The 25,302-nt window shown below is 47.3% G+C and overlaps 1 protein-coding gene across 2 annotated transcripts; it reads right to left on the reverse strand.

Annotated features, from left to right (window-relative positions):
• Positions 1-7,365: 7,365 nt before the first annotated feature.
• On the reverse strand, positions 7,366-25,302 carry LOC135388220 (uncharacterized). Of its 2 annotated transcripts, XM_064617624.1 has the most exons (13): positions 25,216-25,302; positions 24,451-24,486; positions 24,344-24,370; positions 18,875-18,969; positions 16,333-16,389; positions 16,180-16,242; positions 15,406-15,604; positions 14,823-14,976; positions 13,891-14,015; positions 13,697-13,823; positions 13,469-13,636; positions 8,277-8,429; positions 7,366-7,651 (listed from the first exon to the last, which is right to left on the reverse strand). In XM_064617624.1, exons 4-13 carry the CDS (start codon positions 18,963-18,965, stop codon positions 7,442-7,444), a joined length of 1,347 nt encoding a protein of 448 aa, XP_064473694.1. In that variant the 5' UTR covers positions 18,966-18,969; positions 24,344-24,370; positions 24,451-24,486; positions 25,216-25,302; the 3' UTR covers positions 7,366-7,441. The 2 variants fall into 2 exon arrangements, with proteins under 2 accessions (XP_064473694.1, XP_064473695.1); XM_064617625.1 differs by lacking the exons at positions 16,333-16,389; positions 24,344-24,370; positions 24,451-24,486; positions 25,216-25,302 and having other exon boundaries at positions 16,180-16,292; positions 18,875-18,958.

Consider the following 25,302-nt stretch of genomic DNA (forward strand, 5'->3'; position numbering starts at 1 on the left):
TCCGGATTTCAAAACACTATTCAAAAGGCTTCGTTTTCGAGCAAATGCTAGATAAGCCCTGTCAGCTGCGCCGAAAAAGTGACCACCACCATGGAGGCCAAACGGGTTCGCTTGACGTCATGTGAAAACACCCTATAGAGCACGGCGGGGGGTCGTTTAGCCGTGATGTCACATGACGCGCTTCAACTTAGGCTCCTCCTAATTGCCAAGCTCCCTTTAAACGGCTCTGAAAGCACGAGAACAACCCACGCGAATGACATTCCTGCGCAGAGAGACGTATGCGCGACGTCATGTGACGTTTCGAGGGCGTTCCCACCCATTCCCAGGCAAGTTGGCGGTCATCTTCACTCCCACGTGACCACGCAAGCGTGAACGTCGTGCAACGTCGCTTGAGCAAACGACAGGATCTCTAGTTCTCTTCTCCCTGTGGATCTGCAAGCTGTCACGGCAAAATACAACTTCGGCAGTACGACTTCGAACGGAGCATCTTGCAGGAAAGTTATTTGCAGCTACCTGCTCCTGCTATTCATTTCTGCAGGGTTGTTGAGTAACTTACATGTATTTCGATACGTTTTGTGTATCTTAATAAACCTCTACCCGAGAAACGTCATCATGACGTTGGTAGACACACCGAAACCAAAACAGATCGGAAGGGGTGAGCTGGGTTCCACGAATGGGCAATTGTTCGCTGCCTCCTACTGAAAGAAAAGTAGGACCGAAGGTCGCGCCCTTTTCAGAGACCATCGTAATCCCCTCAAGACCGTGGCTTTCGAGAGCGACCTTGTTCGCCACTAGCTTTGAACTCTACCAAACTCGTGGCGCTGCCGAACATTATGACGTCATTTGTTTACAAACAGGTAGAGGTCTATTGACTGAAACATCAGATACGTTTCCATGGAGGTACTTTTATCTGCAACACAGTTACTTTTTTCAGCGACTTTTACTCTTTTTCAGAGTTTTTCTCATTAACGAACATTAAAGGAACATCAGCGACAATCAACAGGTGGTGCAATTCGGCTAGGCAACCCAGAGCCGTTTATAAAGAGAGTTTGGCCATTAGGAGGAGCCTAACTTGAAGTGCGTCATGCGACGTCACGGCTGAACGACCTCCCTCCGCCATGCTCCATTGTTATCCAGTCGTCAAGTGGTCGCCGACGCCATATTGATGCTGATCGTCGTTCACGATGCACAGAGCGAAGACACGTGCATACTTCGTCCTTCAAAAGCCCATCGTCCTTGAACTCTTTCAGTTTGGCAACAACGCCCCCTTATCACAGACGGCTGGGTCACTGCAGACTACATTGAGCGCGACCACAAAACTGTCGACCAGCTGCCGGACAGCATCAAAATGGAGCGCACCAGATGGCTGATAAGCGTATTCCGCTGGGATTCATGCTTTTTGGGCAGTGCAACCACATCTCTGACGTCAAAACAGGCTCACCAAATTGGTGGTGTTATCGAACACCATGACGTCATTTGTTTACAAACAGGGAGAGGTCTATTTTCTCCCACGCGGTATCCGTAGCTGGAACTCAGATGCTTTTTAAAAGTAACTTTAACAACCCTGCATTTCTTCATTTAGCTCAGGGAGCGAACTATATACCATTAAGGACCTCCTGCACTACATGCTCATGCATGGGCTTCTCCAAAATCGCAATTTCCCCCACTATACTTGTACTAAGACATTACCACCCTCCTGCAGGTCCTGCTGCAGGATGGACGGTGTAATGTACAGACTTGTCCAACACGCTAGGTGTATTTGTCTGAGGTCTATTTGTCTTGCATGTCATGAGGTAGGGGTGGCACACACCATGTGACGAAGCGTCTGTCCAATCACAGGGCAGCAATAGCTATGGAGGTGCTCCCTACAAGAGGCCCTCACGGTGTATCTCCAATGAGGTAGCTCCAGGGGCACTAGGGGAGAGAGGGAAGCTGTGGAGCTCATCAGATAGTTGACCTACTTGCATGGTGTGTCGCGACCCTATTCTTTGAGGAGGTGCCCAATATTGCAGTGAATACGCGTTAGGCTACCCGTAACTACGGTTATGCATGCCATACAACAAGACACCAACCGTGCATAGCTTTATTTATTTATTTTGCTTCTCGTGGCGAATTCTACTGACAGGTCTGGAGAGAGAACCAGGAACATAGAGATGAGTAAAAGACCGGTAGACAGAGTCTGCCATCGGAAGTTTCGCACAAGACGCTTAAAGGTGGTAAGAACTCGTATCTGCATGTATTTAGTTAGGGGTTTAATAGATGTAATATTGTTCTTCTACGGTTCGTAATTCTATTTACCAATTTATTGTTCAATTCTTCTCCTTCATAACTTGTGCAGCGTTAATACAAAAACGCACTCTTTCGTATTCGAGCGGGTACACGCACCGCCGTTCAAATACCTCTATCCATCGTTACGTCATCTGAAGAATTGTAGCACCCAATCAGACGCCAACGCAGAGGTACACATAACGTTCTGCTTTACCCTCTTCCAGATGAACTTCATACATGCACGCTCCTAGCCAACCATCATCCCGAATGACAACGTTCTCGTCTCTGATTTGTTGAAAACGGGAGGCGTAGTCCATTTTGTAGCCGTGCATTATAGATACATAATAGGCTCCGCCTCTCGTTATCAACAAATCATGGGCTAGAACGTTGTCATTCCGGAAGATGGTTGGCTAAGAGCGTGCTATGTGCTGAAGATAGGCACCTGTGAAATTCACCTATACAATAGGTGTCACAGACAACACGTTGAAATCGCCGTTTGGAGCCGACATAGTCGGCGGGCTCGCTTCGTACAGTTCATAGCTCCTTTAACCTTCTGTATGAAGGCAAGCTCAGACAGTGCTTCAGTGGGGTTGCGGCAAAATCAGCTTCCTTGGTGCAAGAATAAACTGCTCCGTCTCAGAGTGAGTCCACTCGAAACGTCCAGCGAAGCACGCGAGCCGTGCCGAGGCGATCTTCGGCCTGGGTATAGCCTGGGGCAGGATAAACTTGAGTTCACGGCCATATTTTGAGTGGAAGAAGAAGAAATTCTCTATGGTGAGCCATATGGGTGAGCTATGGTGAGTCTATGGCGTCCCATGGTGAGCTATGTTGATTGTACGGCGTCCTTCTAGTTCACCATATAGTAAGTCATCTGCACGCTGTTGTTGACGAGAGAGATGCATTAGAGCAATGTTCAGCCCCCATTGCATTTTTCATTGTGTTTGTCACGTTTCTGTTAGCAACAAGCTATCTGTCATAACCCATATGGTGGCATTGAAGTGTCAACTTACTCTTTGCTTCTTCCGTATACAGGGTGCTTCACGAAAATCTCTCGGCTGGATAATTCGAAAACGGCGCCATCTATCGGGAAACTTTCTCTTCGGTTAGCATCCTTGGTGTGCCGGCCACAAACTGGCCGCTCAGTTTCTCATTTTCATGCGCTCGTTAATTGCGCGTTAATTCGTCAAGCGCTGTTTCGAAGAAACATCCTGATAACTGTTCTATTTTACTTCGCCGGGCTTTGGTACCTGTGCCGTAGCAATGGTTACTCCGAGACAGTGCCAAACCAGTAAAAAAAAAAAAAAAAAAACTTCGACTTTTAGTGATTTTTTCGAGTAATTCACTGGTTTCGGTTTACAAATTTCTTGTACTGAGCAATACAGGAATGCGCTCTTTCGCTCAACTATCCTGCGCTCAAATTCGTGTTCATCCGCTTGCATGGGTGGCGAGGAAGCCGCAAGATAAGGAACATCCGCAACCGAGGGTATGATATGGCTTTTCGTTTTCTACTAAGCTCGTAAACAGGATTGCGTCAGTCTCATTGAATAAGCCAGACAGTGCGCTTCTATCGCCATAATGACAATCACATGCCAATGGCGATAACACTATTTCGCGCGGGACGAGAGTAGGCTGATGGTAACTCGGGTAGCATTGCCATTGGACGCGGCCTTTTGTGGCGAAATGCGCAATCCGTAATCATTTCATTACAGTGTACTATTCTCCAGAAGGATGGCTAGGTAGAAATAATTTATTTTCGTAAAAGCACAAATAGCTTTATAGTCATTGGCGATTGCTTGTCATTATGGCGATAAAGGCGCACTGTCTGGCGCATCCAATGACACGAGCGCAATCCTGTTTACGAGTTTAGCAGAAACGAGAAGCCATATCATACCCTCGCTCGCGGCTGCTCCTTATCTTGCCGATCCCCCGCCACCAATGCAAGCGGATGAACATGAATTTGAGCGTAGGATACTGAACGAAAGAGCGCATCCCTGCACCGCTCCGCGCAAGAATTTTGTGAACCGAAGCCAGTGAATTCCTCGAAAAAATTTCGAAGCTATTTTTTTACTGGTTAGGCATTGCCTCAGAGTGACTACTGCTACAGCACAGGTTCCAAAGCTCAGCGAAGTAAAGCAAAAAAGAAAAAAAGTCCGGATGTTTATTTAATTAACGAGCGCATGCAAATGAGAAACTGAGCGGCCGGTTTGTGGCCGGCACACCAAGGATGCTAACCGAAGACAAAGTTTCCCGATAGATGGCGCCGTTTTCGAATTATTCAGCCAGGGGATTTTCGTGGAACACCCTGTGTAGTTGGTGTGGTCACACTACCAATGCTGGTTGCATCCCACAGCAACATGTTTCTTTTACAGAGGACTCACCCAATAGGAAATCTTACACTACCAGCTGGCCGCTAGTTCGCAGGTACTGGGGAGAAAGACGGTGACCAGGAGGCTCACAGAAGACAACCCCTGCTGCAACACCATGGGCTCGCATTTATAAAAGGAACCCCTTTTTTTTAGTGATGACAAAATGTTACTGTATGTAGGGCTAGGTTTCGTCGTCAAGGCACTTTCTTTTTTGCAAGTTCACGCCAATTTTGAGTGTTTCAGTGTCACAAGCAGGGTGTCGAACCGAACCCGAAACGAAAACCGTACCCGAACCGTTATTTTTGCCGGAACCGAACCCGAACCCGAACCGAAATTTTCAGAACACTGCTGAACCCGAACCGGAGCAGAACCATAAAAAATAATAGCGGTAACCGGTTCGCAACAAAACGGTTCGGACATAGAAGTCAGCACAAGAGTTCCTCTCTATCCCCGAACGAAGACACATCGGTATCATCATCACGCGCCTATATCATGGATTTCAGAAATTTTCACCTAGCAGTCAGACGACGACGTATAGTATCTTTTTAACATGTTGAAGCGCAGTTGTCCTTGTGAGCGCCGCGGCTGGCGCCCCACGCACGCGGTGATGCGGCGTCTACTCATCAGAGACGAGGTGCCACGCTGACGAATGCAACAGGAATGGAGTAGGCCAGTTATGTAGCTCTACACGACGAATATGTGATCAAATAAGCGCCCAAGATTTCTTTTTACACGTGAGCAGTAAAAATTAAACAAGTCAGAAACATGAGAAATGGAGAAGGAGCGTACGCAGAACGGTGCCTGTTTGATTGGTCGTGGTTTGAAAAGTAAATGTGGTTCTGCTTATTGGTAGTGCAGTTGTGTCGTGATACATTGCCTTTGTGAGGTGGATTAACTAGTACACTGCTGTGAGCTCGGACAGAGTAAGGCTGGCAGGCTTATTTTCGACATGCTTCAGTACGGTTTCAGATCGATTCACGCTGCGAAGGCAGTGTGCCGGCAAGTACTGTCGTCTATCTTACGCTGTCCATCTTATTAGGCTTCCTTTAAGTTTATCTTGCTGGCACTGTGCGTGTGAAAAAGATTTTGGGAACAGAGAGTAGCGGGACAACACCGCTTCATCAGCGTGGACTCTATTTGCAATAAGTGTTCATCCATTTCTTATTTCTCTCGCTAAAGAGCTACCTCACCGCTAAAGACGTCAATGCAGACAACAGCAGTAAGCTATTAGCCACGCATTTCCTGATAAAAGCAGTTTTATGGAACATATAAAACGGAAGCGTTGAACCGGTTCGCGAACCGGTTCGGGGCTGCGAACCGGTTTGCGAACCGGTTCGGTTTTTGGCGTGGCCGAACCGGAACTGAACCGGAACGAAATCAAAACAACGCGAACCCGAACCCGAACCGAACCCGTATTTTTTGCGGTTCGACACCCTGGTCACAAGTAAAACTTTTCACTGTGAAACATGGTGTGATTATTGAAATATATTCTAAGATGTAGATATTATTAGTAAAAATACCAGGAGTTAGAGGGAAAACAGCGAATCAGGTGCTCGTCGGGACGCCGTAGGGGCGCTACCGTGAGTTTGTTGCATCCCGACTACAGGCCCTTAGTGGCCCCGGTGTTGCAAAGCGACGTACTCTGAAAAATGAACTTCACCGTATAGCACGCTCCTATCCAACCATCATCTCGAATGATATCGTTATCTGCCCTGATTTGTTGAAAGTGGGAGGCGTACGCCATTTTTGTGACAATTATGAACTGCACAAGTGTCACAAAAATGGCGTACGCCTCCCACTTTCAACAAATCAGGGCAGATAACGATATCATTCGAGATGATGGTTGGATAGGAGCGTGCTATATGGTGAAGTTCATTTTTAAGAGTGTACGGTACGGACCGACGTGTCGGGCACGTACCCTCCCGCTCTCGATCATGTTTCGACAACTCCTTGCTGTATGCGGCTGTTGTTGACACAAACTACAACTGACGGACTGGCCGACTGTCTTCCTCGCTATGACTCTCCTCGACGTCATCCAGGATTTATATAACCCCTCTTGCGTCATGTCGCATCCAGGTCGAGTCACGTCCGCCAAGCCAATCAAAAAACATGTGCTCCCGCCACTGCATTCTGCTAATTGCCACGGCTTGGGTTACCAGTTCGCCCCTTGGGGGAAAACAAAACTGTCGAAGGGGAGCAGAGGTTACCCCTCGCACGGAGAGGTCGACACTGCGGACATGTCAAATAAAGTTTTATGGCTCTCAACTGCGGGGAAACACGAGCTCTTGCGACCGTTCAAAAGTAACGGGCGTGCTGCCTCTTTGATCCGTTCGTAAATTGGAAGAAGCTGGCGAAACTGATTTCATCCCGCCCGGATCGTCACATATGTCTGTTGACTAACTGCGGATATTCCTTTTCTTCCAGAACTCTAGATGTTGTCTAGCAACAACGCAGCCCGCGAGTCAGTTATACGGGCTCTGTCGTGCACATCAAGGACTGCTACGATCGTGTTCCTCGTACAAGAGCGCAGGTATGTTTTGCACAATCCGCCGCAGCTAAAAAGGAAAATTTTCAGGGCTTTCCCCAGTCTTGTTACTATTGTGGTAATTTCGTCCTTTTTTTATGGGTTAAGAGAGGTCAGCCTAGCCAAAGCTGGTTTAATTGCTACTCTGTTGTCCTTGCATGTGCCACATCTGTACCACGTAAATGTGTACAGTGGACAACATTGTGTTACTTTAGAGTTACAACACTGGTTCGGTTTAATTTCATTGTGGTAAGCTACTCAGTTTCCGTATATGAGCTTTACATCATAGATTTGTGTCGCTCAGAGTGTTGGCGTCGCAGTCTGTCCAGTGTCCTTCTCTGCCCATGTATTCTTTAATTTTGCGCAGTGGATTCAGTCCTTGGTAAGGTACTTTGGATCCACAGTTTACGTTCCATGTTGGGTCCTGTATGACGTTCACATCAAACGCGGCCCATCCGCCGGTGTATTGGAAAGAAAGCGAAGTGTTACAGATCTGAAAAGAAACCGAGTACCATTATGGCTCACAATGGTGTGAGTTTTCACGCTACGATTCCCTTCGTGATCGAGCGTCAGGTCGCGTCTATGGAAAACTAAAAGTGCAAACGCATATTTAATGCGCCGTAATTCAAATTGTCGAAGACATGCATGTAACGAATGGCTGGGATGTAAACGCACTGTTGTGCAAGCTGTCGCGGCGAGGCCTTCCAGACGCAGCGTGAGGCTCTTAGAATATCAAATGTACTATGCCATAGCATGAACAAGCGTTTACAATCACATTGAAATGTTATGGGGGTGCTGCGATGGACTTGGATGATCTACAGTCTGCATGGGGCCCGCTTGCACGAACGTTAACGAAATCCCCCAGTGTTGTCCTCTCTCTACGAAAGAGCAACGTAGGACGCCGAAGGGCACTACCGAATAATTTCTTCAACGTCCGTGCAACCGGGCCCAGGATGCGTTCTGACATGGGATTGCCTATTCCCACATACCTCACAAGAAAGTTACGCCTACTTACATAATTACTTCTTAGCAAGTGCACAGAACAATACAAAACTCTGTGAATGCACTACTATAGGCACAGGCATTGGCCTTGAGGGTTCCACAGGAAGGCAACGTACCTTTCTTGACATTGTTTTGTTGGAATCGTATATGACCATAACATTGGAATCTTTGAGACCCATGGAGCCACCGTACAGGTGCCTTTCGTGTGCCCTCTGGTAATCGTGCTCGCCATGGCGGTAGTAGTAGTAGTCGGCGCCATCTTGACATGCCTGCAAAACATGCAGCAGCACAATAGGCTACATAAAGTTAGCCACGGAGAGAGTGTAGGCTTCGACAAGGAATAACATTCCTCGTCAATTCGCAGAACAGCCCTGCACGGGCCGACTTTTCCGGACCCGACCCGGCCAGGGCGCATCGAAGAATGGCCTGGGCCGACCCGGGCCCGGTCCTTTACGTTTTTATGGGGCCCGGCACGGTCCGGTGGCCCAGTGAATAGAGCCCGTCCCGGTGACACAGCGAATAGAGCCCGGCCTAGTATTTCCAGCCGTGTCGTACGCGTTTCTAGCGCTTAAGTAAATTGAAGAGAAGACATGGCCACAAAGATACAACATCTTTAGGTTTAACAACAGCACGAGACCAAATTAAATCCATAACGCTCGCGGGCAAGCGCGTTATCGTTCACAGTTTTTGCAAAGCTGCTGTCGACTAGCTCCTCCGATCCTTACCCCTCTCACCAAGCTTTGCGAACTGTTTTTGAAATATGTGAGGAGTCAGGAGCAATGTACAGTGGTTTGGAGAATGTTATAGAGTGTCGTATCATACGTATAATGCAGTGTCCCTTGCTTGTTTTTGCATATATGCACAGGAATAGGGTTCGGAGCCCGGGATCCCGAAATCCCAGAATTTCAGCATAATTTCATGTCCCGAAAATCCGGAATTTCTCAAGGCCAAATCCCGGGATTTCGAGATTATAAATTTCGGCTTTTTTTACAAGAAATATTCGGTGGTAGGAGTGAAAGGGAAAGAACTGTGTCCAATCGACTTTTTGTTTCAGGCGTCCCTTTCCAGAAAAATATCATTTGCAATTCGAAACCGAACCAACCTTGTCGTCGACGGCACATTGCGACGACGTTAGCTGCTGACTCGTGTGAACTACACAAGCCAAAGCGGAGAACAGCCCTGAAGTAGCCTAAAACTCCTATGAAATCAGAAAGAGTCTTCCAATCCTATACAACAAGAAACATTGTAGAATCTCTCTCTCTCTCTGCAGAATCTCTCTTTTTGATCTTTTGATCCTCACGAATACGTATATTTGAAACGTCAATATAGTTATACACACATTTGAAAGTAAAAAGAGCAAATGGAGACAGCCTTTTCAGAAAATTATACAGGGTGTCCCAGAAAACGTGTCATTGAATTATAATTGAAAAACTACGCCACCTAGAATCATGCGGTCAACGGCATTTGTTCTTAATAGGTTTTTTGCCACCTTGTAAAGTTAATGTCATGTACCCCAAGTTTAATTATGCAAATATTTGCGAACTCAACTCGGAAGTTTGCCAAGGGAAGGTCACTTTTTTACCCCACCAATATGAAGAGCGTGCCGAATTCACTCAAATTCATGGTAATTGATAGTGATATTCAGGAGCTATCCCATCTGAAAAAAATAGCCGAATATCATGATTTTCGGAGCACCGGACCATAACTCGCGATGACTTTTTGAGCGCAATCGCTCTCAGTGCGACGAAAGGAAGTTCCGAAGCCAGCCCACAGAGTGATAGTAGAGAAAGTAACATTTCCTAAAATTGGGTGAGGGAAAGCATTATCTCAGCGAAAGTCGGACGTGATAAGCCATGCCTGTTTTATCTCTTTCTGCGACGTCGGGGAGGGCTGGGTTTCCAACCTCCTTTCGTCGGACTGACAAAGATTGCACTGAAAAATTCGTCGTGCGCTATTCTGTGCGACCTCCGTAGAGCATGATGTTCGGCTATTTTTTCCGATGGGATAGCTCCCGAATATCCCTGTCAATTATCATTAGTTTGAGTAAATTAGACACGCTCTTCACATTGGTGGGGTAAAAAAGTGACCTTTACTAGGCAAATTTCCGGCTTAAGCTCGCAAAAATTTACATAATTAAACTTATGTCGCACGACATTCACATGAGGAGGTGGCAAAAACCTAGTAAGAAAAAATGCCGTTGGCCGCATAACTCTAGGTGGTGTAGTTTTTTTTTATTATAATTCAATGACACGTTTTCTGGGACACCCTGTAGACTCTGCTGCTGCAGACTAGAACACAACAATCACTGTGGATGAATAAAAGGACAGACGAGCGAACCGCATTACTCCATGTATCCACACAAGTGACGTTCCGCAGAATACCCCAGCGGATGATGCGAAATAAGTCATTGATTTTAGCGGCTGCATGAGTAGAATTGCTGTACGCAGAGATCTCCCTACACCCCCCGTCAGAGGACTGGGGGGGGGGGACCTCTGTGGGAAATAGGGGTGTGCACCCTCCCTGCATTTTTGCAACCCCCCCCCCTGAATTTTCTCAGGTGACCCCACCCAGCTCGGCGCAACGAATTACATCCTGTACTGTCAAACTTGGGCTGTAGGACCACAGTCATGCCATACGTACCAGTCAGTGATCGTACCATACATTTGCCCAAAATCATTTGAAAGTGACTGTTCAATGCATATATTGGGCGCATAACAGTCGCGCCTCGTCAATATGACCCCCGTTAATATAGACGACGCGAATTATGGACAGTTTTTCCCCGGAACGAAACTTTTGCCATGTATTTGTGTCTCGGTAATATGGAAACCCGCTTTTCCGGCAATGGACAGCACAAACTGGTACTAATTCCATAGGAGCCTATGTATTTTTGCCTCATTATTATGGACATGTTCTCAGGACGACGACCCCTATAGGAGAATCGGATGACCAGGCCTTTTTCCAAATTTCTTCTTTCTTTTGTCACTCAAGAATTCTGGGGGTTATTGTGCCACCCTTCCACGGCAGCAACCTTTACGAGAACACAAGAGGATGACGCGCCCTTATTTGAAATTTCCTCATGTGTCACTGAAGACACCTAAAGGTCAAAGGGAGGCTAGCAGTAGTGCAGGGGATGCTTCTGGAATGGGTATCATGACGTCATAGCTGTTATAAAGAGCAAGGGAACTTTATGTGACTTCAGCTTCTCCCGAGTTCATCATCGAGGACAGATCACATGGCTCGAGCAGGTTTCCAAACGGCGCTCCAGTTCTTCGAAGATAAGGGGGACAGATCTCAAGCAATCAAAATTGCTGAAATTCTGTCAACTTTGAGCTCCAGGAGGTATGTGTACAAGCAAGCACTGATTACTGAGTTTTTTTCGTAATAAATGATATTAAATATTGGACGATTTGTTATTATGGACGATTCACTTTATGGACAATTTTAGCGAGGAACGAAAGTGTCCATATTAACGAGACACGACTGTATATGAGCAACAATGCGTGCGGGCACGCAAACTCAATGTGGATCATGAAGAATCATTTGCGCCCAACTCAAGTAAGATATTCTGCTTCTTGCGTCTAAGGTTTTCACCGTTGGTTGCTAGGTATTCATTGAGCTTCGTGAGACAAGGTGCTAGTCTTTTGTCGGTCGTGTGATTATGCATCATAATGTTGAAATGCCGTTCATAATGAATCTGCATTCTAATGTACTGTGTTCTAACGTAATAACATGTACAACTAAAACGTGAAAGCTGTACAGATATGTCACCATTGTGCTAAGATTCTTTCCGTGTCTAAGAAAAATTCCGTAAGTGGAACCTTCACCAAGCATACCCCCCCCCCCCCCCCCCAGCAATGAATTTCTGGGGAAATCACTGGCTGTACGTCATAAGTATGTATCTTCTCGTGCACTACTAACTGCGGCAAATATCCCGGGGCGCAGCCAGAAGTTATTCCGTAGCAGACGACAAGAAGAGACGCATTTCATTACCGCATTTCAGTTAACATTCCGGCACGGTGCGAATGCTCAATGTAATACGCAGGTTTTGCCCCGTGAGCAGTCCTTTTTTGCTTGCGCCTTTTTTTTCTCGCTAGAATGTTCCGTGGGGATGACAGAGGACGCGAACTATATATCGCAATTTGTGATATCATGGATGTGCAAGTGAATACAGTCCTATACGACATCCTGGGTATAGCTGCGAAAAAATCCCGATCCCGTCCCGGGATACACATTTCGAAGTCCCGAAATCCCGGGATTGTAAAAACGGCTCGGGATTCCGAACCCTACACAGGAATGACGCAGGCAGGTGATGACATACCATGCACGCCATGCATGGAATTAGCTGGGTGACCCGGTCGAGCCTGGCTCTTGGAAACACCACGCACGGCCCGCGTGCCAGGTCGAGCCCATGCAGGGCTCTAATTTGCAGTCTCTCTCAACAGAATTTCTGATGTGAAAAATAAGGCATTGAATTTCGCTTCATACCGACATCCTTTCGGAATGTCCAGCTATCACCCGGTGAACACTGCCACTTTCAAGGCTTGACAACCAGGAGACCACCTCGCTGTGCGATACGTCAACTGCCTGCTTCAGGCTGCCTGATTTGTTAAACATTGAATATAGCGCCTTACACTGCACGAAGCAACAGGGGGCCGCATGCAGGCAGCCATAAGTCTCCAGAATTTTTTCACTTTCCACTGGAAGCACTGCATTACGTGTGTAGTTGCACAGCTTGCGGACAGCTACATATGGATTTGGGCTCTTCGACCTAGGTCAGTTATTGGTGTACGTTTGGACGTTTGGTACGTTTCCTTCCTAATTTAGGCATCCCTTCAATTAACGTAACGTAACATTCCGCAGTAGGTGAAATGCTGCGTACCCACATGCAGCAACAACGGGTGGTAACGCGTTCCGCTTTGCCTGGAGGGCGCAATGCCAGATTTTTAGCGGAATGTCGCGCAAATTTGTCCAATCAGGTGGTCAACGGAGAGAGCGTCACGCTCTTTTTTTTTCTTCTGACCACCCACGCAGACTGCAGCACGTTGACAGCGTCGTTGCTACCTTGAGAGCCACGGAAACTGCAGGTGGGCAAAAGCAATCCACAGATCGACCGCTGTGGCGATTGCTCATGATCTCAGTTGTCTCGCGATGTAAACCCCCAATTTTTATTGAAACTGCTGGCGGTAGCGGCTGCTGGGCGCCATGCACGCTTTCCTTCCGCCTGGCGGCCGTTACCGCCAGCTTGCTCTCCGTTCAGTTTATTATTATTATTATTTTATTTTATTTTTTTTTTCCTATTCAAGCTTACGAAGTTTCGAACGGGAATCTTGTCGACGCAGCAAGTCATTTGGTCTCCGACGTCGCTGAAGGTAAAAGGATAGGTACAATTCAGCCGGAAAGCCGCTACCGATAAGGACAGAAGCACTTTGGTGTCTTGTGGAAGCGTCACAGATTGCTTCAATTCCAACGAGTCTACCTGTGGTGGAAATTAAAGCGTTCATTTGATGGCAAATTGCTCGTAGACAGAAGTACTCACAAAGGTTGGCTGCTCCACGGCATCAGGATCGTACCACGGCGACGGTCCAAGTATCCTGTACTGGCCCGAAATACTCATATTTCGTATGTCTGTCGTCCGGAATAGTACTACATGTGGTTTCAGCTCCCTGTCAAATGATATCGGGATTACGATTACTCCGAGGGAACAGACCCCTCTCACATACAGATTCTCACCGAATGAGTCTGTCAATGTGTTGTTTCAGATTTGCAGCCTTATTGCCCTTATAACGAGGAGCGACGCCTATAAAACTGAATCCTTTATTGGCATCACGAAAACTACTCTGTAGACCCTGAATGATCTGAAATAGATAGAACTTTTAGTGGTTCGCTGACCAGAGTATAGATGTCGCGTTTCCAATTGCGCAGCGTACGTTTGTATCGGACATCGATGCCATCATGACCATGATCACTACAAGCAAATCACCACCAGCGTTTGCCTTGCCCAGAGTACGACTCCTCCCCACAATGCATGAAACGAATTAATCTCTATGTACAGTTCGCATCAGAGATAACTTAATTGAACGCCTGCGCACCCTGGTGGTGCTTAGTAGAAATAACGCTTGAGCGTGTTTTGGCCAGTTTGAGAGATGACCTTCCTTATGAAGGCGTTGTTTTCTCTCCGGGTGCTGCGAGTGTGGCCCTCTCCTTCAGGCTCCGCACACTGGAGCGGTGTTCAAGTCAACCTCGACGCGAGCCGTGCAACAACTCTAGTTTGATGACGATGGTTGGAGTGTTGTTCCATTGCCCGCATTAATCCAGTAATGATGAACCTTACAGGGGTGGACGGAAGCCTTATATTGCCCAGAAAGGTTAGTCACACGGCAAAGCGTTGGTGGTCTAGATTTGACGACAGACTATGCTTAATCTCTATGCAAGCGGAGTGGCGCACTGGGACTACAAATCGCAAAGAATTCATGTTCGTAAATCACGTCAGTTGTCGTAGCAATTGCACAGCGTAGAGCCAACTCCTCTCACGTGATATCACGTCATCTCGGCTACAGTCGAGACGCTGCCCACCACCAGGCTCTGTTCTAAGCGTGTGTTACCGCGCGTAAAATGACATCTACTGTTATGGTTGAATTCAATGTGGAACGCATGCAACTTGCCTTCACAACGTCGATGACCTCAGAAATCGCTTCATATTGCGTGGTGGGCGTGAGCTCAGTGTCCAGAACACCAAAACTGTGAATGTTATATGACCACACGATTTCGAAGGGGATTGGGTCAGCCAAAAGACGCTGCTTGGCAGTTGCCAGGGCCCTAAGAGCAAAAGAAGCGTCTACTCTATGAAGATCAATTCCACCCGCCGCAGGCGTGGGAACAGATTGCTGACAGAAGGCAAGACGAATATTCTATGGCACATAAAATGTGAACGAGGTGTCAACTGCCCAGAAGGAAAGCCAAACAATGCGCTAGGTAGTAAAAAAAGTTCCGCTTCGAAATTAATTTTAAATTATCTCCTGACTGCTGAAGAACACGCCGGTGTAAACAATGTGAAGTTGAAAAGAACAGCGTTGTTATTAAGGCCAGATGCTACACGTTACCGTTACAAGCCAGTACGATACACTATAGGCTTTCCAGTTGAAGGAAACGCCAGCTTTTTCGACCACAAGACTGCTCTTTTTAAATCGTGCACAGTAAAAGTGACCCCTCGAAATGTGAAGTGTACTAGTTCGGAGTTCTGCTTACTCTGTTCGGATGTCGACGCCATACACAGTAACCGCGGCGTCCATTGCATGTCCTCCCCATTTGACCAATAGGTCATTAGTACCGATCGCGAAGAAGCTGCCATGCGTGATGGAGAGCACTGCAACTGTGCACAAGCCATCTGGCAACGGCTGCTTCATCGGAGTGTCCACCACGCAGAAAAGCATTTGTCGAGGCAACGCTGCGTTCCAAAAGTAAGCGTACAAGATGAAGGAAGTGTACTGCACTAGTAGCAAGATGATCATTGTAGCGGCGGAGCCCAAAACATAGCGTACTCGGGATTGCATCCTAGGATACAACAAGCAGCCTTCTTTGCGGATGAATCAGGGTCGGAATACTAGCCGGAGCTGCCGGACAGTTCCTCAATGATTTCAGCAGTGCTCTACATACGATCAGCGCTGTGGACTATGACGGGTGTCCGAAGCACAACTCAAATGAGGACACTACTGAGGAATTTCTTCAGCGTTCGAGCAAGCGCGCCCTAATCACTGTGGCGCAATCTTTCAGAATGTGTAACGTTTATGAAGATACGTGCATGTATGTACGTCTCCTTGAAGAAAGCACCTAATGGATGTCCCGGAGCTTCAAGTGTAGGATTACTTCTTATTTTCTACGCGATGAGGATTGTGAAGCCAATAGCAATATGCACAAATTTGGATCACTTGGCATACTTCAAGTATGTCAACAAGAGCCGCTCATGTCACCGTCTCAGCCCCATTGATTCTTGGTACCGCGACTCGTACTTGATGAACTCACATGTGGTCGTTGTCGTCATGGTAGTAGATGACTTTCTGGTAGTCCGCGTGCGGCTTGTGCGACCTGCAGCAACAACATGCGACTGTGTAGGTCTCATTCACCTGCTCAGAAGCCTGTAAACAAACGAACAATGTATCACTGTGTGATACGTACTTGTCTCGGGTCGCGGAGGACTTCCATCTTTGGCTTCAGTGTCATCCTTACCTGTAGCTGTACCATATGGTGAATGTTATCAATTAAACGTAGTCTCTGAACCACATCATATTTACTTTTTTACACGCTAGAGATCTATTCTACCACATGAACCATTGGGCGGGGAGCAGAAGAAAAATAACGTTTCGTCATGTTTCATGGAACTGAGTCAGGTGAAAACGTTAGGAAATTGCACGAGGAAGATGCTCTCAGTTTTAGACTCGGTTCGGAGTTGCGCGTTTCGAGAACGCATGTAAGCCAGCAACCTATATCAGCTACCAGCTACCTATAACACTGGTCGGCACTATTCTAGAGATTTATCATAACGCACACTCTAAAAACAGAACTTCATCAGTCATCACATAGCAAAGCGAAGGCCAACCATTGCAGATAATGATACCTTTATCACTACCGATTAGTTAAAACGGCGGCAAGGGCGTACGCCTTTTCTTTCTTTTTTTTGAACTGGATTTAAGTGTTCCAAAAACGCGTGCGCCTCCCGTTTTTAACCAATCATGGGTCAGCACGATGTCATTCGGGATGGTGATTGGCTAAGCGCGTGCTATGTGGTGAAGTTCTGTTTTTAGAGCGCCCCGTGGTCGGTCGGTCGTCAGCACCAGATGCCATCATAGGCATTCATTCAACATCAACTTCAACGTCATGTCGTATTGCATGCCCTTCACTCAACATCACATCGCTCGCCGTGATGTGACGGTGAATATAGTGTCCGTGATGGCAATCAGGAGTGAATTCACCGACCTATGCCTTCGTGTACACTCTAAAAACAGAGCTTCACCGCATAGCACGCTGTGCGCCAACCATTGCCACGAATGATGGGGGTATCGCTTCTGATTCGATGAAAGAGAGAGGCGTGAGCCTTTTCGTGGCAATTTCGATACATGGTAATTGGCACAAAAAGTCGTACGCCTCTCTCTCTCTCTCATCGAATCAGAAGCGATACCCTATCATACGTGCCAATGGTTGGCGCACAGCGTGCTATGCGGTGAAGTTCTGTTTTTAGAGTGCACATGCTGCATGATTTCCGTTGTTTTCAAGGGCAACTGTATCAAGCAACGCGAAAAGCTCACTCCTTTCAAACGCTTAAGACCGATAGCAATTGAGACCACACTGAAAAGTACTTTTAAATGCGATAGCGTTTATGAGCTAACCCTTCTAGCTTTTTTGAGGACAGGTGTGTCTCAGCGTTAGTCCTGCACTGATTGGCTGCTGTTTGGAGATTACGTGTTCAAGCACGATTATAAAACTGTCTTGAGAGAAGACCAGCTCTCGTAACCTAGTGGCTACGATGATGGCATTCCATCGTCGTAGATGATGCAGCGGGAGGGAGAACTGCCGCGATCATAAGGAATTCTTAACGTGCAGAGCCTCACGAAAACATGGTGCAGAGGGAGGGAGAACGGCCATGATCATAAGGGATCCTTAACGTGCAGCGCCTCACGAAAACATGGTGCAGAGGGAGAGAGAACGGCCATGATCATAAGGGATTCTAAACGTGCAGAGCCTCACGAAAACATGATGCAGGGGCAGGGAAGACGGCCATGATCATAAGGAATCCTTAACGTGTAGAGCCTCGCGAAAACATGGTGCAGCGGCAGGGAGAACGGCCATGATCATAAGGAACCCTTAACGTGCAGAACTTCACGAAAACATGGTGCAGAGGGAGGGAGAACGGCCATGATCATAAGGAATCCTTAACGTGTAGAGCCTCACGAAAACACAATGCAGCGGGAGGGAGAACGGCCATGATCATAAGTGAACCTTAACGTATATATCCTCGCGAAAACATGGTGCAGAGGGAGGGAGGACGGCCATGATCATAAGGAATCCCTGACGTGTAGAGCTTCACGAAAACACGATGCAGCGGGAGGGAGAACGGCCATGATCATAAGTGAATCTTAACGTATAGAGCCTCGCGAAAACATGGTGTAGCTTGAGGGAGAACGGGCATGATCATAAGGAACCCTTAACGTGCAGAGCCTCACGAAAACATGATGCAGGGGGTGGGAGGACGGCCATGATCATAAGGAATCCCTGACGTGTAGAGCTTCACGAAAACATGGCGCAGAGGGAGGGAGAACGGCCATGATCATAAGGGATCCTTAACGTGCAGCGCCTCACGAAAACATGGTGCAGAGGGAGAGAGAACGGCCATGATCATAAGGGATTCTTAACGTGCAGAGCCTCACGAAAACATGATGCAGGGGCAGGGAAGACGGCCATGATCATAAGGAAGCCTTAACGTGTAGAGCCTCGCAAAAACATGGTGCAGCGGGAGGGAGAACGGCCATGATCAGTGCCATAAAGACACAGGCCTCTACTAAGGAGAATACTCTGCTCTACTCCTCTACTCCGTCGTCGGAGAATCCCCGCGATGACCTCATAAATGTTCCAGCATTTCAATGGCAATCTGCACCGCAATTTCTGTCCTAATTTTTTAATAAATACGTATGTGCTGGTAGACTCTCAGGTCAGAAAAACTTACTAGTGACCCGAGGGTACAACACCAGGATTGTCAGGGCCGTCACGCAGGCTGTTATGGCGACGAGCAGCAGTAGCAGGAGAAACATAGTCATGGATCTGAAACATGTACCTCTTGAGACATGGTTCGAAACCTTCATTCAACGGCAGAGCAGCACGTAATGACATGGCCGTCCCCGAGAGAGCTGTACAGGTTGGGACAAAAGTTTACGGAACGCGCGAGTGGCGTACTTTTGCTTCGGTGCGACACCCTAGCGGCTGCCGGAAATTGGTAAGTTCACTGTTTCGGAGGGGTGGAAGGGTTCCCTGTCAGCGTCATGCAGTGGTAGTTCCGGTGTGTGTCGCTTGGGTGCGCTTAGGAGGGAGGGTACCGCTGTGCGTCGCTAACAGCGCACCCTTCCACTCCTCTGACACAGTGAACTCACCCGCTTCTACATTCTAAGAAAAAAAAAAGGAGTAATTGTGCTCCTTGTGGGGACTAAGTGCAATGCCACAAAAAATAGTCCCTTTCGTGAGTAAGTGCGCGGGAGTAAATGAATGTCACAGAGTGGAGATTATATTTCACGCTCTGTTCAAGAGTATCAGGTACGTAATTCCTGTGTATGTATGAAAATACTTTGAATCAAACCCTCAACCGTGATATATCGAGTGCTATAAAATCTTGCTACATACACATGGCACAATTTGCGAAGTAAGAGGCGCGAACTGTTTCTTACTCTGTGTGGGTGGTAAATTGCTAAGTTGGCTGTGTTATACAGCCTTATGCCATCGAATTGACCAAGAGCACATATTTACGTAGACTGTTGCATTCGGAAGACCATTTGTCAAGTCCAGTGACAATTTGCAGTCCTGGGGAGTAAATGTCGTGGTTAGAGGACTAAAATAGGGAGTAATTGCAGTCTAGGGGACTACAAGCTGCAATTACTCCCCATTTCACTCCTTTTTTTCTTAGAGTGCAGCGGCCGCTAGAGTGTCGCACCGAAAAAAAAGTACGGCGCTCGCGTCTTCCATAAACTTTTGTCCCAGCCTGTACCATTGTTGTGTTTGAGGGTGGGCTGTATGCCGTACGAGTCTGTAGCCGCTGTTACATGAACGCGACAAAATCGGTTCGAGTTGGTTTATCGCAGCAAATCCTATCCCATCAGGCCGTGTCAACCAATCTTCTAGTGAGGATTGATGTGAGAAGGTGCGATAAGTGAATTCGACCCGTTTCTGTCGGGTTCATGTAACCGCGGCTCTATAAGACGGAAGAAATAGCCTTGCAGTTCCTAGAGATTTCATATAGGATAAAGCGCGGGCAAAGCGGGTCATAGCAACGGGGCTATCACTTGACAGAAGGGAGGACCGATGACGTGCAACCGAACGCCTCGACAATTAGCATCGCTTGTTCTAGCTTACAGCGGTCGGTTTGTTCCGTGTTCTAGATATTTGTTCTATGTACAAGTTTTCCAAACAGCACAGTTGAAGCGGAGCTTCTTGCCGCAATATGCAACTCCCTTCTATATGCAACTTGTAACCCCGACCCTCTGGACCAACCTGGGACCTGAAAGAAGGACGAAGAGTTAATTTCGCACTTCGTACAACTCTGTACGATGGCCTTACGACCTTGTTGGGGCATGCTTTCGGCGGCAGCCGCACCTAATGGAATCAAGACTTTAATACTCATTCAGTATTCGGTATTTCGTGTATTCTTACTTGATGTATATGGAATAACCCATCTCGCTGCGAAAGGAAAAGAAAGGAGAGATCAACCACTCGGGCCCGGTAGGTCACGGTTTTTGCGTTACGTGAGTAGCGCATTTACTCGCATAATTGACGCGTACTTTTATCCACACTCTTAAAAATGAACTTCACCACATAGCACGCTCCTAGCCAACCATCATCTTGAATGATATCGTTATCTTCGCTGATTTGTTGAAGACTGGATGCGTACGCCTTTTTTGTGACACTATGCTGTTCATAGTTGTCACAAAAAAGGCGTACGCCTCCCGTTTTCAACAAATCAGGGAAGATAACGATGTCATTCGAGATGATGGTTGGCTAGGAGCGTGCTACGCGGTGAAGTTCATTTTTAAGAGTGCATATTTAGAGGTGAACGCAGATAAGATTGAGTATCTGGGTCCGCAAACTATCCGCGCATGTGAGATTCGCGACTGCAACCTCGTTAGTTGAAACAGGCATATTTGCAACCGCGCCGATACTGAGCATAGACGAGCATTTGATAGATAGATAGACATAGATAGACATTTGTAGGGGAAAATTTTAGCATATTTAAAATTTAACATACTTGTCCGTATACTTGTATTGTTTCATGTAACGTTTTTACTTTTCAATACACAAACTTTATCTGGAAGTTATGTCATCCACAGTTAATGGCGCAGCAAGTGATCCAAATAGGAAATACTCCAATAAGCAAAGCATAGCAGTTAAAGGCACACGTGTGCAAGCGATGGCACATATGGACCGACCGCGTCTGCTCAATATTATGACTCCCCCTGTAGGGGACGTCGACGGAGGCTAATATTTATTTGCGGATAAACTTCGGATGTGGGCGCCTGAAAAGCACGCGGTTTCATTCCCATTTAACCGCGCGGATTTCAAAACGTCATATTTCTACCCGCGAACGAAGATGTCGCACGGATATCCGTGCGGATCCACGGATGCAACTACATCCGCGCACACCTCTATTCATAGCTAACCAAGTAGCTAACAAAAACATCATGCATGGGGTAAACTGTAAGGAAAATTTCTGTAATTTCACTCTAGAAGTGACTGCTAACTCTGTTCCAGGCATACGTGCCGGCATTTGTGCTGCACAAAATCCGTTCGGTGTGCACGTTGCACAGTTACGGATTGGGCTTTCGCAGTTTAATGACCCTTTAATGTGAATGACTCTGAGCTGTGCAGCGTGCACCCCAAACATATATTTTTTTAAATTCTATGTTAGCACCGCAAAGCGACTGTGGCTATGAGCGACGTATAGAGATGTGGACAGATGGAGAGAGGATAGCAGAAAGGAGTGGGGGACGGGGGGATTAGTATGCGTCCTGGGCCGACTTCAAGGGGAACGGTGCCGACATTCGTCCGGAAAGTATGCAGGAAAGCCCAGGGAATACGTCAGACAGACCACAGATGGTGCGAGGATTCGATCCTGCGACACCTCCTAGTCTCAGCGTGGAAAGCGGCAACTCTAACCACTATGCCACGAAAGCTGTTTTTTTTTAAATATACGTATTTCATATACATTTCTTTTTCAATTACTACTTAACGGCACATATGCCGGCAACACAGTTAGCAATCACTTTTGTATAAAATTACGGATTTCTTTCTCTTTTCTTTTTTTACAGTGTATAGACGGCCCGACGTAGACGAAATACTGTTCGATGAATCGATTTTAGAAATGTAAAATCTAGCCTCGCAGCATGGACATGCCGGTACCTACACTCTTAGAAATGAACTTCACCACATAGCACGCTTCTAGCCAACCATCACTCCGAATGACAGCGTTCTCGCCTCTGAATTTGTTGAAAACGGGAGGAGGAGTCTATTTTGTGCACAAAATAGGCTCCTCCTCCCGTTTTCAACAAATCTTTTTTTTTCAACAAAGTTCATTTTTAAGAGTGTACTTCGCGCACTACGCTCTTAGAAATGAACTTCACCGCATAGCACGCTCCTAGCCAACCATCATTTCGAATGATATCGTTATCTGCTCTGATTTGTTGAAAACGGGAGGCGTATACGCCTTTTTTGTGACACTTATGCGGTTCATAATTGTTCGGTTTTAAGAGTGTAGTTTACGTTTCTTGGAGAAGAAAAATCGAAAGTGGTAGTGTGAGCGCTGAAAGAGAGCCTAAATAACAGTTTCCCGTTGCTCATAAATGGAGCCTCCGACTCCGCATTGCTGTCAGCCAACCAGAACTCAGCCACTTTCAGCCACAGTCACTTGATGGTCGTTGTTTATGCGTACGGTACGTCTCTTACTGCGTTGCTGCCACGTGCGAAAGTACGCAGCACTACACTGCGTTGTGAACAGACGCTACCCGAGACACCAGTGAAGGTCAGTCAGAGCCGTTTATGGAGGAGGGGGGGCTTGTGTGAACATTCTTTGGTCTTTTGCCGCCCGGAGATGGGGGCTCGCCGTGACGGTGGTGATGCTAATGAAGGAGCTCGCCGTTGTCGGCCTCACAGATGTAGGCAACGTCACGACTAACGCTCTGGGGAAAGTGTGCCTGACGTCATCTCGCTGTGACGTCATCGCTCCGCCCATTCGGCTGGCGAATCGCGGCGTTCCGGGAAGATTTTGGAAGAAAATAGCTCAGCTCCAAAATGGCCGCACCGGCTTTACACCACAGGTCTTGTGACCTCAAATGACGCGCCTTAAAATAGGCTCCTCCCAATGGACAAACTCAACCCATAAACTGTGCGCTCCGCGCACCTGACGTCACCACACGCGAGTAGTAGCTGCGGAATATCGCCGCTGCCGCGCATTCTTGAAAGTTCTTAATGCTTTAGCCCTCGCCACGCAAGGATCGCGGCGTGGTCTGTCTGTAACCCCGGCGCCGAGCGCATGCGCGGTGAGTGGAGAGGGAAGGAGAAGGCGCGTGGGAGAGTGCGACGAGGGCACGGCGCGGCGGCACTCGGCTGTGCAGCGGAGGTGATCCACAGGTTCAGACGTGTCAGTGTGGACACGCCATCTTTACGAAAGCTGTGCGAACGAGCGGCGGCGAAAGAAGGTTGAGACTGCGAGACGGCGCCGCCAGGCTGAATCGGAGTAAGCCCGAAAGGCTCGTTTGCCTGCAAATGCTGTCTTGCGTTAGCGTTGTGTAGGGTCGTGCGAAGGGTTGTGTAGCATTGTGAAGGGGAGTTCCCAAAGGGTTTCCAAGTATTAATGCAAACGGTTTTTTTAGGTGGGGGAGGGGGGAAATGCGCACTGGAAGGGAATGTTTTGCGTGACAGCTCCTAAAGGTACGATATGCTCATGTCACGACGACAAAATATATATGTTCCAGGTGTCCTCCATGTTCCTTTAAGCCCAATTGGTCGCAAACGTCGAGCTTTTCTGGCAATCCGTAAGATGTATCCGACGCTCTCAAGCCACGATTAAAACGTACTGCTCATGCTGTTTTTACGTCTTGAATCCAATCAAGTTTTATGAACAGCGAACACACCTACACTGTCCAGAGGTCATTAATGTGGAATTACGCGTAGTCGATTGAAGCTATACTCGGTTCTGCTAGACAGTCCACTATGACATTTCATTTTGCCTGAAACTGCAAACATAAGGCCCATTGTCAAGAATCAAGCGGCGAAAAGAAAAAGGGATCATCTCAATAAGAATGGAACAAACAAACAAAACACGACTGAAAACGAACGCAAGAATCTTCACCAGCTTGCTTGCATTCAATTCTATTCTGCATCGAAAATACATATCAGCACGCATCGCGACAGATATGCAAATGGTTGATAACGTCACCTTGAGAAAGAATAATTCCTGCGTCGGCTGGAAAGAACACATTGTGCACCGATTATTGGTGAGTGTACCGTACACATCCATACACATCTATAGGCAAGTGAGCTTACCAGGTCTCAGTGGCACGGCCATGGTTACGAGAGGAACTGGACAAAAACATACATACCATTTTAACAATCGGTTGTTAACCGACGTTAGGATACGACGCGAGTGTGAAAAAGGTCAAGCGGACCTTTTTTGTATCCTATCGTCTGTATCTAAACGTATCCTAGCGGCTGTCCAGCGAAACACGATTGGCGCGCGCCAAACCACAGCCGGCGCCATTTTGACGCCATTTATTGAATACTAGGGAACCCTCTTCGGCGCCGTCAGGGTCACAGAGCATGCGTAGAAGCGTTGTGTAAAAGGTCCATTACTAACGTGATATCGAGCTGACAAATCTCAATCTCCGTTTTCATGACATCAGTAGTACCGCGAACGGTGTTAGTGTCAACGACATTTCCGTTCATACGCGATCAGTCTCAGTTCATCAGTCGATCATCACATCTCAAGGCTTCGCGTACTAAATGGGCCGAGGCAACACTGAACTTGAACTAGCACCTTGAACTGGGGGGGGGGGGGGCACTATAAAAGTTGCTTAGACACGTAGTCCTACTACACGCGAGGAACGCTGAATACGGTGCGCCATATTCTGAAATTTCAGCGCACTTTGAGGAACCCTCAGGGACCACAGTGGCGTCGCTTATAACCTTCGCTGCACGAATTCTGAAGTAATTTCCCACAAATTTGATGCCGCGAAGACGCTAGAAAAACTGACGAATTGGTAGCTTAACTACCGCTGGCACAGTGCCAACGTCCAAACGAAGGACACATACCAGATGAGACAGCACACAGGAATGGATCTCTTCTTCTATAGTACGGCCATATGGTACAGCGTTCTGTTCTTCTTCTTCTTTTTCATT

The sequence above is a fragment of the Ornithodoros turicata genome, chromosome 3 (genome assembly GCF_037126465.1).
Source record: "Ornithodoros turicata isolate Travis chromosome 3, ASM3712646v1, whole genome shotgun sequence".
NCBI lineage: Eukaryota > Metazoa > Arthropoda > Arachnida > Ixodida > Argasidae > Ornithodoros > Ornithodoros turicata.